Here is a 15787-nt window from a genome sequence, read left to right as displayed (position 1 = left end):
TGAAGGATGAATGCCAAATTTATTGATCAAGGAACAGATAATGACAAATGCTTCACCATACAGACCTTTGGACAAAAGTAAAAAATAAATAGTATACACAACCTGACAAATCTACAGCATCAAATTAAACTTTCCTTAGTTGTCTTAGTGAAGGGAACCAGCATGAATGTCAGCAGAGACTGAAAAGCAAACAAACGTGTGACCATTTGCTGTGTTTATATGTAGCCCTGCACTTATTCATGTTTTATAGAAACTGTAGATTATGTAATTTATAACACTACCATAACTTAATAGGGAATTTATGGCTATTTACAAAAACATACATACTCTACTGTTCAAAAGTTTGGGGTCACTTAGAAATGTCCTTGTTTTTGAAAGAAAAGCACATTTCTTGTCAATTAAAATAAATTCATCAGAAATACAGTGTAGACATTGTTAATGTTGTAAATGACTATTGTAGTAGCTGGAAATATGATTTTTAATGGAATATCTACATAGGCGTAGAGGTCCATTATCAGCAACCATGACTCCTGTTAGTGATAGGATTCTATCAAGGCATGTTTATTTTTCAGATCACATTCTTCTTTTCACAACTTAAATCCTTAGCAACAATTATGAAATAAAAAGTAAATTCATGATAAATAAATCCCAATACATGTAACAGCATTGTCACAGCTATCAACATAATACGTAACCAGTATCACATCTGGAATAGGCTGTGTCACTGAAAACAGTTCCTTTTGCGATTTACAAAAATATCTCAAAGCCTTTTTCGTCACTGTAGAATAGTGTTATTGTAAAGTAACTTAATTTCCATTGAGAAATACTGTCCAATAGCAAGCAAGCCTCTTAAAATATTTATATTTTATTTTATATTTAATTGTCAGGACAATTTACTTTCACTGGATAGTTGTTAGTCTTGTGTTAGCGTGCATACAATCATGAACGGAGTGTTAGTGCACACTCACTTAAAAGGGATACAGAAGTTACAGAACAGAGTAGACACAGAAAAGCTACAATATCTCCAGCATGTAGCTATGGTTTTCAAACAGGGACAAAGCACAATACAATGGTAATTTTAGTGTCTACAGAGGAAACTGTGCTGCTAATAACAAGACAACCATGGTACATGTTTTTATTTTCCTACCTGATAGAATGTTACTGTTACCAATAGCCACAGCTTTCATAGATTAGCTTCATCAACAAATCGAAATGCTTAAAGTTGCAAACTAATACAATGTAAAAAAAAGATGTACATTTTTTTTCTCCAAACAAGTACACCTGAGACTTCAACATTTCCTTAAGTCACTGCTCTAGTTCTATTTCTTTGCTGAATGTCGCACTTGCTATTGCATGTTCCTGATGCAAATTGGTAAAACATCCTTTTTTTGATGCAACAAATCATTTTGCACAGAGACGATTAGTCCCGTTCCAAAACATAATTATAGTAATACAATAACACAGGTATACAGTGACCTCTAGCAGATCTTCACTATCATTGCACCTCATTTGTTGGACTAGTCAGTGGAGCCACACTCTTGGGCCTGGTACATTTTTGGTATATTCCATTTGACCCCATCCCTATGGTGTTCACAGATCTGAAAGAACTGGCTAGGTTTATAAAGAAATACTTAGAATGCTCTACTTAAAAGTATTAGGGAGATAGTCAATATACGGTAGTGATGGCTCTACTTACCCAGTGATTTTAGTTATCTATTTCTCCCTTTGTTCTGTTATCCACTTTTTTCAGTTTTGGACTGAATTATTTCATGAAATTGTGTTAGCTAATCCAAGTTAATCATTTTAAAAGGCTAAATGGTCATTAGAAAACCCTTTTGCAATTATGTTATTTTATTTTTTTTTACTTTACCTTCTATTTTACCAAGTCAGTTAAGAACAAATTCTTATTTTCAATGACGGCCTAGGAACAGTGGGTTAACTGCTTTGTTCAGGGGCAGAACGACAGATTTTTTTACCTGGTCAGCTCGGGGATTTGATCTTGCAATCTTTCGGATACCAGTCCAACGCTCTAACCACGAGGCTACCTGCCACCCCGTTAGCACAGCTGAAACGGTTGTCCTGATTAAAGAAGCAATAAAACTGGCCTTCTTTAGACAAGTTGAGTATCTGGAGCATCAGCATTTGTGGGTTCGATTACAGTCTCAAAAGGCCAGAAACAAATAATTTTCTTCTGAGACTCGTCAGTCTATTCTTGTTCTGAGAAATGAAGGCTATTCCATGTGAGAAATTGCCAAGAAACTGAAGACCTCGTACAATGCTGTTTACTACTCCGTTCACAGAACAGAGCAAACCAGCTCTAACCAGAATAGAAAGAGTGGGAGGCCCCGGTGCACAACTGAGCAAGAGGACAAGTACATTAGTGTCTAGTTTGAGAAACAGACGCCTCACAAGTTCTCAACTGGCAGCTTCATTAAATAGTACCGGCAAAACACCAGTCTCAACGTCAACGGTGAAGAGGCGAGTCCAGGATGTTGGCCTTCGAGGCAGAGTATTTGTTCTTTTCCCCCATCTTAATCCTTTCTTTTTATTAGCCTGTCTGAGATTTGCCTTTTTCTTTGCAACTCTGCCTAGAAGGCGAGCATCCCGGAGTCACCGCTTCACTGTTGATGTTGAGACTGGTGTTTGCGGGTACTATTTAATGAAGCTGCCAGTTGAGGACTTGTGAGGCATCTGTTTCTCAAACTAGACACTAATGTACTTGTCCTCTTGCTCAGTTGTGCACCGGGGCCTCCCATTCCTCTAGTTAGAGCCAATTTGCGCTGTTCTATGAAGGGAGTAGTACACAGCACTGTACGAGATCTTCAGTTTCTTGGCCATTTCTCGCATGGAATAGCTTACATTTTTTTAGAACAAGAAAAGACTGACGAGTTTCAGGAGAAAGTTCTTTGTTTCTGGACATTTTGAGCCAGTAATCGAACCCACAAATGCTGATGCTCCAGATACTCAACTAGTCTAAAGAAGGCAATATTTATTGCTTCTTTAACATAATTGGAAAAGGGTTTTGTAATGATCAATTAGCCTTTTAAAATGATCAACTTGGATTAGCTAACACAACGTGCCATTGGAACACAGGAGTAATGGGCCCCTGTACGCTCATGTAGATATTCCATAAAGAAATCTACCGTTTCCAGTTACAATAGTCATTTACAACATTAACAATGTCTACACTGTATTTCTGATCAATTTGATGTTATTTTAATGTACTTTTCTTTCAAAAACAAGGACATTTCAAAGTGACCCCAAACTTTTGAATGGTAGAGTATATTGAAATCAAAATCATAAACTTTTAGCAAACCATTCCCGATCCCGAATCCTTCTATCAAGGCATGTTTATTTTTCAGATCAAATTCTTCTTTTCATAACTTAAATCCTTAGCAACAGTTATAAAATAAAAAGTCAGTTCATGATAAATAAAACAATCCCAATACATGTAACAGCATTGTCACAGCTATCAACATAATACGTAATTGGTATCAAATCTGGAATAGGCTGTGTCACTGAAAACAGTTCCTTTTGCGATTTACAAAAATATCTCAAAGCCTTTTTGTGTCACTGAAGAATAGTGTTATTGTAAAGTAACTTAATTTCCATTGAGAAATAGACTGTCCATTAGCAAGCAAGCCTCTTAAAATAATGATTATATTGTCAGGACAATTTACTTTCACTGGATAGTTGTTAGTCTTGTGTTAGCGTGCATACAATCATGAACGGAGTGTTAGTGCACACTTACTTAAAAGGGATACAGAAGTTACAGAACAGAGTAGACACAGAAAAGCTACAATATCTCCAGCATGTAGCTATGGTTTTCAAACAGGGACAAAGCACAATACAATGGTAATTTTAGTGTCTACAGAGGAAACTGTGCTGCTAATAACAAGACAACCATGGTACATGTTTTTATTTTCCTACCTGATAGAATGTTACTGTTACCAATAGCCACAGCTTTCATAGATTAGCTTCATCAACAGATCGAAATGCTTAAAGTTGAAAACAACTATTACAATGTAAAAAAAAACAGATGTAAACATTTTTCTCCAAACAAGTACACCTGAGACTTCAACATTTCCTTAAGTCACTGCTCTAGTTCTATTTCTTTGCTGAATGTCACGCTTGCTATTGCATGTTCCTGATGCAAATTGGTAAAACATCCTTTTTTTGTTACAACAAATCATTTTGCACAGAGACGATTCGTCCCGTTCCAAAACATGATAATCATAGTAATACAAAAACACAGGTTTACAGTGACCTCTAGCAGATCTTCACTATCAGTGGACCTCATTTGTTGGACTAGTCAGTGGAGCCACACTCTTGGGCCTGGTACATTTTTGGTCCCTAGTCTTTTCCATTTGGCCAAAACCCTATGGTGTTCACATGTCTGAAAGGACTGGCTAGGTTTATAAAGAAATACTTAGAATGCTCCACTTAAAAGTATTAGGGAGAGAGAGCCATCACTACTGTACATTGACAATACTTACCCAGTGATTTAATGCTTCAGGAAAGTTACATTTAATTCTGCCTTTGTTCTGTTATCCACTTTTTTCTGTTTTGGACTGGATCAAATTCATGAAATTGTGGTAATTTAAGATATATATGAAATTATATACGTAGTTGTGCATTCATTTATTTCTACCCAATGCCTTTTATATAAGTATTTGATTGCGTTTTCATGTGTTTTGTCCATTAAGAAAATAAATTACACACTGCCTTTGAAATGTCATCACAATTTCCCAGGGTATAACTGTGAACACCAAATGGGAAGTTGCTATGCAGGCTGAGAAAAGAGGCTGAGAGCCAATTTGCATCAGACAGACACCTTGCTGATTGCACTTCAATCAGAGACACGCACTGCACCCAAACTGATGTGACAAAAATAAATGGAAGCATCGCTATTCATTGGTGCTGTATATCTGAACAATTATCTTCCATAGGTGTGACTCCTGAGGAGCAAAATACTTTACTACATTTTTTATCTACACTTAATTTCTATTCTCTCTGAGAGGAAGCATAGAAAAACAGCTAATGCATTGGGACTTGGCTCTTCCAGAGAAGCAAATATCTCACCTCAGCGTACTTCTGACTGGAGGATTTTAAGGGTAGAGAGTACAACTTGAGGCAAGACCAGTTTCTTCATGCCCCCCAGCTTTTCCCTGGATCTACAACATAAGCTAAACTATTGTACTAGTGTGTAAATGTTGAAGTTCTCCAAGGTGAACAGAACCCAGTTAGAGTAGAGGTTGCCTATTGAACTATGCGCTGACAAGAAAATGTGCTTCCTATTTCAGGTGTATATGTTCATATGTTTAAGGTAGTAGAGGTAAAAAATAAAAAATAAAAGACAAAATAAAAACTATACAACGTTAATGGCTGCAAGAGTCGCCAAGCCTTCCACGACTGACCCTTTGGAAACTGAGATGGGGAGCAGCAAGACCAGGTGACTGACAGGGCATCACAGGCAGGAGGACAGTAGACAAATGCCATGACAACACACGTCACTCCAGAAACCCCACAATCCATCTGAGCGGACCCTGGTCTGGTGGCTGTTTGGCATGCCATGCCCACTGCCATCTTTTGGAATATCGATGACACAACAGAGGGCCGATGTGATGGCCCTGATATCCTCCAACAGTGCCCATTCAGTGATGTGAGACACATGAAGTAAAAAAATAATAATACACAAACTTGACAGTGACTGCATCATGTTTTTATACGTCATGTTAAGATGGTGTCTCCAACCACTGGCTAGGATGTTCAGTGGCAGAGTGAATATCTTATGACGAACATAAGATTTCAAAGAAAAAAGGGGCAAGCAAGTCATTTTGTTCATAAGCTATGAGAAAGAAGACCTAATGCAGGGTGCTTTGCACGTTGACAAGAATGAACAAAGTTTAGTTTGGGTATGAGTCTGTAGATCCATAAAAGTTCATGGGACCTGTGTTTGGAGCAGGCTTGGTAGCCTAATTTTCATGACCTCTCCACCAGTCCTGAGCCACCCTGATGGGGATTTAGTAAGGAAACATAGATGAAAAGAAACCCAAACCAGGCACAATTTTGACCTCCTCTTTCCAATAAGAGACACACAAACGGTTGGCATATTTTGGGATATGTACAAAGTCTATGCTATTGTATGGTTTCTTTCCTGGGACTCCATTTTTTGGGATTTGATGAAAACCAGTGTTGGACTTGTGCTCCATAGAAGCTCCATAAAAGTGTAGGACTCCAGTAGATAAATAAATAAAACAAGGGGCGTCAACACCCAGATTCATATCGCTCCGATGGGTGTTCAAAATACACTGAGGGGACTTTGAAGAATCCGCACAGACAAGCTCCAAATTAAACTTAACAAAACCATTCACAATTACACTGTGTGTGTGTGTGTGTGTGTGTGTGTGTGTGTGTGTGTGTGTGTGTGTGTGTGTGTGTGTGTGTGTGTGTGTGTGTGTGTGTGTGTGTGTGTGTGTGTGTGTGTGTGTGTGTGTGTGTGTGTTGTGATGTATCTGGCATTTTCTGGTAATGCCAATGTGCAGAGGCACAACTGAAAAAAGGTGACAGAGTGGGGGAGTATGGGGGAGGAATGACTGCAAATTGTTTTAGAATCCAAAGTGAAGTTGGTGGTTTGTTGTTCGAGTCTGGCATTCATCCTCTCCAAAATCCCTCTCTCACCATCTTTCGCTCTTTCCCCTTTCTCAGCTGGTAGTGTTACTGGTGGACCTCGTTGGCTATGAGGCTGTCTTCACCGGACTGGAAGTCAGCTTCGTTGAGACTATTCCCAGTGTTGATCATCTCCTCATCCTGTGAGGACCCCCGATCTTCCTCCCCACTGCCTGTGCAAGCGTCATCCATGATTGGGTCCTGTAAGACCTGGGCAATGTACGTTGGTTGCTAAGGAGAAAAGAAACAAACATTCAATGTTATGAAGGATCCTGCACGTCACCATTAATATGCTTATAAATGGCATCTTGAGAAGTTAAAGGTGTTTGAATTTGTACTGATAATTTCAACTTCCACTTGTTTTTGAAAGAATACTCCTTAGCTGTGTATTGCTTCATAATTCATCATAACCCATACATACAATGGTTGAGTTCCTGCCTGACTACATTGCAGACCAATGCCAGCTCTTACAAAGCCCTGGATAGGTATTAAACATATCAGTTAAACACATCATATGATATAGCAAAATGATGCCTGACTGCATAGTTGACACAACCATTGGTTGATGCAATACAACGCCTGCATATCTAGTTGGGCAGGAAATCGCCCATTCTATGCGAGAAAATGTTCACATGTTCAACTGCCAAGAATGTGAACCAATAGTAATTCAGCAAGACACTGCTGTTTGTCTACATTGAAGATTATCAGAATGACTAGTGAACAAGCAACTTCAGAGTTCTTTATTTCTCTCTTCTTCTTTCTCTTCTCTATTACAGATATTATAATTGATATTAAGACCTATTTAAAAGTGCTGCTGACTCCAAACAACCACTGGGACAGGGAATACACAAGGAGCAAATTGTCAAAAGTCTATAATAATGATGGATTTGTATAGCCCCTTTCAACCAACTTCGGTACTCAAAGCGCTTTACATCATAAGGGGGAAACTCACCTCATCCACCACCAATGTGTGGCACCCACCTGGGTAATGCACAGCAACCATTTTGTACCAGAACCCTCACCACACATCAGCTAGCATGGTGGAGAGGTGAGGAGTGAAATATGCCAATTAGGGGATGATTAAATGGCCATGATGGAATTTAGCCAGGACACCCCTACTCTTGCGATAAGTGCCGTGGGACTTTTAACAAACAAAGAGTAAGGACACCCATTTAAAGTCCCATCTGAAAGATGCAAGCCTAAGCAGGGCAATGTCCCCTTCACTGCCCTGGGGTATTGGGATTTGATCTTAAGACCAGAGGTGAAGTGTCCCATACTGGCCCTCCAACACCTCTTCCAGCAGCATCTAGTCTACCATCCAGGGACCGACCAGGGCCGGCCCTGCTTAGCTTCAGAAGCATGACAGCAGTGGGATGCAGAGTAGTATGCTGCTGGTGAAAAGTTAACAGGGAGATGGTACGTAGTTGCATTGACGAGGAGACAAACATTTATATACAGCCAAGCATCAGAACCCGACTCGTCAGAATTTCCACTATAACACAAGCAATTTAGCACTTGCAAACATAGCGTGATAGCAGGTTGAGCTGGTGATAACCAAATTCAGCAATTTTCATGTAATTTAAAGGAACATTTCATATTCATCATTTTCAGCACCTCCCCAACATCAGCATATATAATAATATATAAATATATTCCATTTAGCAGACGCTTTTATCCAAAGCGACTTAGTCATGTGTGCATACATTTTACGTATGGGTGCTCTTGGGAAACGAACCCACTTGAAAACGGTGTGTTTCTATGTTTTGTACTCAAAAAGATAAGAGGAAGAAAAGTATTTCCGATGACATGATCCGAAAACACTTGACGTGGGCCGTGTTCGGGAGCATCAAAACCGTGATGCATCATTGTGACTGACTGATCTACAAATAATATTGAGTAGTTATTTATGATGCAAGGTGATTTGTAGATCAGTCAGTCTCGACTTGCTTTCAAAGTCGGCTGCAATGTCGAAGTACTGTATAGCTTCAAAAAATATTAAAGCTATCATTTTGATCTCCCAGACGGTTAGTCCTTGCACCGATAGGTCTGTCTATGAATTTGAGAGTGGTTACATTTCTCCAGTCTCATCTTTTTTTCATTTTCCAAAACAATGGCGGGTGGCTGCTTTGTTGTTTTTTGAATCCCAGATTTGGACCAAAGTCAGATTGTTTGTCAAAGGAGCAAACAAACACACATCGTTGGAACACTGGACAAAACTATGCATATTGTACATTGCGATAACGTTGGGCCAATCTCACTGTGCTATCTGGACAGTTCCGTTCTAGTCCCCCACAATTCAACAGTTTGGAATACTCCAAAACCCCCAAAAATGATCTGCTTACCTGAGACTTATTAGAAGGAGAGGAGAAGGTGCGGAGTGGTGGGCGGCCATTTTCAACCACGTCAACATCTGTTTCCTTGGTGTCAATCTGTTTGAGGCCAGAGGAGGGAAGAAAGGGGGCAAAGAAGGGAAAAGAGCTGTCAGAGATTCTCCTCTATGGTACTACTTGGCCTAAGTCTGCTACCTGAATTGAAGGACTGGACACTTGGCGTGTTGGTGAGCCGTACCTTGAGCACAGTGACCCGTACCTTGTAGTTGTGAGCGCTGAGGTACTTGAAGTGGCCGAAGCAGACGTGCGACAGGCATACCACAATGGTGATGATTAGGACCACCAAAGTGAACATGGACGTGGGGGTTACAAAGCCTGGGTTTTAAAACAGCGCAAAGAGACGGTAAGTTACAATGTTTGACTTCAGGAATTGTGTGAGGTGCATCTTAACAATCCAAATTACCACTAATTCTGTGAAGAAAAATATACCCCCCAGCCCCTTACCTGTGCGCATGGTGGAAAAGAATAGCAGCCAAAAGAGACAGAGGATGGGAGCTGCCACCACCTGATTGACAGCACCTGAGTGGATTTTCTTGTCCAGTTTCGAGGGAAGGTAAGCGTAATACATGTTGTATCTATCCACCAGGTGCTTCAGCAGCATGTACATCAGACCTGGAAAGAGGGAGAACATTTTTTGTTTGAGAACTGTTGTTTAACCGGTATAACTACTGAACATACACCTCCCCCCACCCATTTTAAGTCTTTGCTGGAGACAACTGACATCAAATCAAATTGTATTTGTCACATGCGCCAAAAACAACAGGTGTAGACCTTACAGTGAAATGCTTACTTAGAAGCCCTTAACCAACAATGCAGTTAAGAAAATAACTAATAAAAAAAGTAAGAGATAAGAAAAACAAATAATTAAATAGCAGCAGTAAATAACAATAGCGGGGCTATAAACAGGGGGTACCGGTTCAGAGTTTGTGTGTCAATGTCAATGTGCGGGGGCACCGATGTCGAGGTAAATATGTACATGAAGGTAGGGTTATTAAAGTGGCTATGCATGGAGTCTGACAATTTTTAGGGCCTTCCTCTGACACCGCCTGGTATAGAGGTCCTGGACGGCAGGAAGCTTGGCCCTGGTGATGTACTGGGCCGTACACACTACCCTCTGTAGTGCCTTGCGCTCGGAGGCCTAGCAATTGCCATACCAGGCAGTGATGCAACACTTCAGGATGCTCTTGATGGTGCAGCTGTAAAACCTTTTGAGGATCTGAGGACCCATGCCAAAGCTGATAAGTCTGTGCTTGCTCTTTGGGGATTACACCTGGGTTGCTACAGTTGAAATTCCTGAGTTGAGGGGGTTACAAGTATTTACTAAATTAACAAATGTGTGTTCACTTTTGTCCAAAAAGCAAATGTTCCCATCCTTACTAAAGTAGACAAGTGTATACAACCCATATCGTAAACTCATTTATAATAATATACAGTATGTACATATATCCAGGGGAATTCAAAATATATTTATAAATACAGTACCAGTCAAAAGTTTGGACACATTGTAGAATAACAGTAAAGATATCAAATGAAATAACACATATGGAATTTTGTAGTAACCAAAAAAGTCTGAAGAATCTAAAATATATTTTGAAATGTTTAAAGTAGCAACCCTTTGCACACTCTTGGCATTCCCTCAACCAGTTTCATGAGGTAGTCACCTGGAATGCATTTAAATTAAAGGTGTGCGTTGTATAGCCAAATCCACTCATTTGAAGGGGTGTCCAAATACTTTTATGTATATAGTGTATGTAAATATGTTTTCAACTATACAGTGGGGAGAACAAGTATTTAAAACAATGCCGATTTTGCAGGTTTTCCTACTTACAAAGCATGTAGAGGTCTGTAATTTTTTTATCATAGGTACACTTCAACTGTGAGAGATGGAATCTAAATCTCTCACATTGTATGAATTTTAAGTAATTAATTTGTATATTTATTTATTTTATATAAATACCTTATTTTCAAATACAGATGAGCACAAAGAGGTAATTTGTACATTAGATTTTGTTTTTGACGCAACCTTCCAGTGACTTTCATTTTTGAGTGTTAATTGTGTTGTGTGCTTTTTTTTCTATTGCATTTGACATCCATTTCTTGCACATGTACCAGTCAAAGGTTTGATCACACGCACTCATTCAAGGATTATCTTTATTTTGACTATTTTCTACACTGTAGAATAATGGTGAAGACATCAAAACTATAAAATAACGCATATGGAATCATGTAGTAACCAAGTGTTAAACAAATCAAAATAGATTTTCGATTCTTCAAAGTAGTCACCCTTTGCCCCGATGACCGCTCCGCACACTCTTGGCATTCTCTCAACCAGCATCATGAAGAATCCTTTTCCAACAGTCTTGAAGGAGTTCCCACATATGCTGAGCACTTGTCTGATTTTCCTACACTCTGTGGTCCAACTCATCCCAAACCATCTCAATTGGGTTGAGGTTGGGTGATTGTGGAGGCCAGATCATCTGATACAGCATTCCATCACTCTCCTTGGTCAAATAGCCCTTACACAGCCTGGAGGTGTGTTGGGTCATTGTCCTGTTGAAAAACAAATGATAGTCACACTAAGCCCAAATCAGATGGGATGACGTATTGCTGCAGAATGCTGTGGTAGCCATGCTGGTTAAGTGTGCCTTGCATTCAAAATAAATCACTGACAGTGTCAACAGCAACACACCCCCACACCATTACACCTCCATGCTTCACGGTGGGAACCACACATGCGGAGGTCATCTGTTCATCTACTCTGCGTTTCACAAAGACACTGTGGATGGAACCAAAAATCTCAAATTTGGACTCATCAGACCAAAGGACAGATTTCCACCGGTCTAATGTCCATTGCTCGTGTTTCTTGGCCCAAGTAAATCACTTCTTTTTGGTGTCCTTTAGTAGTGATTTCTTTGCAGAAATTTGACCATGCAGGCCTGATTCACACAGTCTGCTTTGAACAGTTGATGTTGAGATGTGTCTGTTACTTGAACTCTGTGAAGCATTTCTTTGGGCTGCAATCTGAGGCTAGTAACTAATGAACTTATACCCTGCAGCAGAGCTGTAACTCAGAGTCTTTCAGCATGACAATGATCCCAAACACACTGCCCGGGCAACGAAGGAGTGGCTTCGTAAGAAGCATTTCAAGGTCCTGGAGTGGCCTAGCCAGTCTCCAGATCTCAACCCCATAGAAAATCTTTGGAGGGAGTTGAAAGTCCGTGTTGCCCAGCAACAGCCCCAAAACATCACTGCTCTAGAGGAGATCTGCATGGAGGAATGGGCCAAAATACCAGCAACAGTGTGTGAATACCTTGTGAAGACTTACAGAAAACGTTTGACCTCTGTCATTGCCAACAAAGGGTATATAACAAAGTATTGAGATAAACTTTTGTTATTGACCAAATACTTATTTTCCACCATCATTTGCAAATAAATTCATTAAAAATCCTACAATGTGATTTTCTGGATTTTCTTTCTCTCATTTTGTCTGTCATAGTTGAAGTGTACCTATGATGAAAATTACTTGCACAATTGGTGGCTGACTAAATACTTTTTTTTGTGTAGGTAAAAAAATATATTTTTAAGCCTTGAGAAAATTGAGACATGGATTGTGTGTGTGCCATTCAGAGGGGTATGGGAGTAGGTGCCAGGTGCACTGGCTTTTCACGCTCAATGGTTTCCTGTGTGTATCAAGAATGGTCCACCACCCAAAGGACATTGAGCCAACTTGACAACTGTGGGAAGCATTGGAGTCAACATGTGGAATGCTTGACACCTTGTAGAGTCCATGCCCCGGCGAATTTAAGCTGTTCCTAATGTTTTGTACACTCAGTGTATATTAGATTTATGTATATGAAATTCATATCAATATATTAGGATTCAGAATGGATAAATGATACAAGACTGATGATCGTGAGTGAATAGATGTCAAATTCTGGGAGCATCAAATACAATAATATCAAAACAAATTATCATCTTGGAGGACATCAAATGCTGCCAAAGCAGGAGTAATACAGCACAATCACGGTCCAAATTCGATATGTGGAAGCGCAACAGTACTAGTGTGTCACCTTCTGGGACTAAATCAAACCAGACAACACCACATTTCTCATAAATTAGCAGTGACCTTGCAGGGCAACACTGCGAGAAGGTTATCTTCTGAACAGGCAATGTGATTGGGTGCCTTGCTGGTGCCATTCTAGCCACCTCTCCCTTCCTGTTGCTCCTCTGCAACTCATGACCCGACAATGAGTCTTTCAGTACTACCAAGCAGACAGTAGGAGGAGACATTTTACCAGAGGAGAAGCAGACTTAAGGCGTCCACATCCAAACCAACACAATGTCAAATACTGTATGTTTGAATATACGAAGCAAATACACGAAATGGGTCAAAATGTAAATGAAATATGCTTAATATTACATTGAAAAGCATTTTTACTATCACTATGAACTTATATTTAACAAAAACAATTATTTTCACTGCCGACACTCCCATCTTCGCTGGTGTTGGCCTGTCTTTCCATGCTTCCATTCCTTTTTTAAACCCGTACCGGTTACCTTCAGACCCGTGACACTTGTGGGGTCGTGAAAATCTCCCCTTTTCACAGTGGGGTCACATTAGTTTGTTGTGTTACAGCTAGTGTATAAAATGTATAAAACTTACATTTTGTGTCACTGGCCTACACACAATACCCCATAATATCAAAGTGGAATTATGTTTTTAGACATTTTTACAAATAAAAAATGAATGAATGAAGCTGAAATGTCATGAGTCAATAAGTATTCAACCACTTTGTTATGGCAAGCCTAAATAAATTCTGGAATAAATATTTGCTTATCAAGTCACATAATACATTCCATGGACTGTGTGCAATAATAGTGCTTAACATAATTTGTTTATGACTATCTGATCTATCTGTCCTGAATACAAAGTGTTGTATTGGATTTGCCCCAAACATAACAAATTACCGAGTTCCAATCTCCATATTTTCAAGCATAGTGGTGGCAGCGTCATGTTATGTGTATGCTTGTAATCATTAAGGACTGGAGTTTTTCAGGATAAAAAAAAAAAAAAAGAATCGGGATGGAGCTAAGCACAGGGGAAATCCTAAAGGAAAAGCTGATTCAGTCTGCTTTCCACCAGACAGTAGGAGATGAATTAACTTTCAGCAGGACAATAACCTAAAACACAAGGCCAAATCTACACTGGAGTTGTTTACCAAAAAGACAGTGAATGTTCCTGAGTGGCCGTGTTACAGTTTTGACTTAAATCTACTTGAAAAACTATGGCAAGACCTGAAAACGGTAATATCTAACAACATATACCCAATACACACAAATCTAAGTAGGAAAGAATTAAGACTATATATGGACGAGCGATGTCAGAGCAGAACTGACTACAACCAATTTGACAGAGCTTGAAGAATTTTGAAAAGAATAATGGGCAAATATTGCACAATCCAGGTGTTGAAAACTCTTAGAGACTTACCCAGAAAGACTCACAGCTGTAATCGCTGCCAAAGGTGCTTCTACAATTTATCTATTTCATTTTCCATACATTTGCAAAAATGTTTGAAAACATGTTTTCACTTTGTCATTATGGTGTACTATGTGTAGATAGGTGAGAAAACAAATCTCCCCCCTCTCTCCCTCTTACCCCTTTCCTCTCTGGGGAGAGGTGGGCTGACTCACCAAAGGGGACGATGATTGGACAGGTGATGCTGTATGTCATAACTACAGTGAAGACGGACATCATCCAGGCGTATGCCGCTCCAAACTGGAATTCAAACGCTTGATGCTGTAGACACGAAAACATTCAGCATTGAAAAGTCAATTGAACTTGAGCACGGCAGCGGCAATATATTCCTTAAGGACTCTTACCCTCTTTACGTTGCGCCTCTCTGCAGAGGAACGGGCCAGGGACAGTCGGATCATATACATGAGCAAGCCTGGAATCCGCAGCAGGTCCATGGCGTTACCGATAAACGCTGAGGCGATGACATAGTTGACAAAGAAGGCTCCGTTGTCAGGGAGGAAGACACACCTTAAACAGGGGGAGGCACCACCAGTGTGAATAGATAGCATTTACCATAGTACTGTAAATACATTTCACTGGTATTTACGAGTAATGGCCTGACAAATCACACAGTAATTATGCTTTGGTTTCATTGAGAGAAACGCTGTTATGTACCAGGTAATTAGCAATTGTGTTGAAAGTACAGTACCAGGAAGTACTACATATTTTCCCCATAATACCAGGCAAATACCAGCTGTAACAGCAATAGATCTTAACTACATACCTCTTTTATAAAAATATAAATACTTACTCAAATCTGACAGTGGCGTCAGCAAGGAATTTCTTATCAAACAGCCAGCGGAAGAAGACATCCAAACTGTATTAAAAGCAACAACAAAAAAATGAAATCAAATGAGCTTTCCTGGGCGGGTCATAATTTGGTTGAAATCTGTAAGCAGATATTGGTTGATTATTCATGTGCCACTTATTTGATAAACTAATTTGGCAAAAACAGAGCAAGACCGATCTCCACAAGGCATTTGGGCCAAGGTGGACTTGCACAGCCAGGCACTGTAACTTCCTACTTAGGGCCAAGGAAAACTACTGTATTTCACCTGCTGATTTCTACGGCTAAACCTCTAAATCTCTTTCCAGGTGCAAGGTATAAGATTTGCCCTTACATTTACGATTTCATGTACAGTTATATTTCAAA

General features: G+C 39.7%; 1 protein-coding gene across 3 annotated transcripts in view; it reads right to left on the bottom strand.

Moving 5' to 3' along the window:
• LOC129839806 (CSC1-like protein 2) overlaps positions 1-15787 on the bottom strand; it is a 93130-nt gene continuing 77343 nt past the window's right edge. For 2 of the 3 annotated variants that reach the window (XM_055907456.1, XM_055907474.1), the window contains 7 exons: positions 15386-15451; positions 14940-15102; positions 14751-14856; positions 9504-9671; positions 9238-9374; positions 9012-9098; positions 1-6900 (listed from right to left, as the gene is read on the bottom strand). In XM_055907456.1, the coding sequence (XP_055763431.1) occupies positions 6718-6900; positions 9012-9098; positions 9238-9374; positions 9504-9671; positions 14751-14856; positions 14940-15102; positions 15386-15451 (910 nt within the window). In that variant the 3' untranslated portion in view covers positions 1-6717. The remainder of the gene's footprint in view (positions 6901-9011; positions 9099-9237; positions 9375-9503; positions 9672-14750; positions 14857-14939; positions 15103-15385; positions 15452-15787) is intronic. The other variant, XM_055907464.1, reaches the window with a different exon arrangement.

The sequence above is a fragment of the Salvelinus fontinalis genome, chromosome 3, assembly GCF_029448725.1.
Source record: "Salvelinus fontinalis isolate EN_2023a chromosome 3, ASM2944872v1, whole genome shotgun sequence".
In the NCBI taxonomy this organism is placed as follows: domain Eukaryota; kingdom Metazoa; phylum Chordata; class Actinopteri; order Salmoniformes; family Salmonidae; genus Salvelinus; species Salvelinus fontinalis.
The sequence above is the reverse complement of the archived record's forward strand: the minus strand, read 5'-3'. Positions and strand labels throughout refer to the sequence as shown.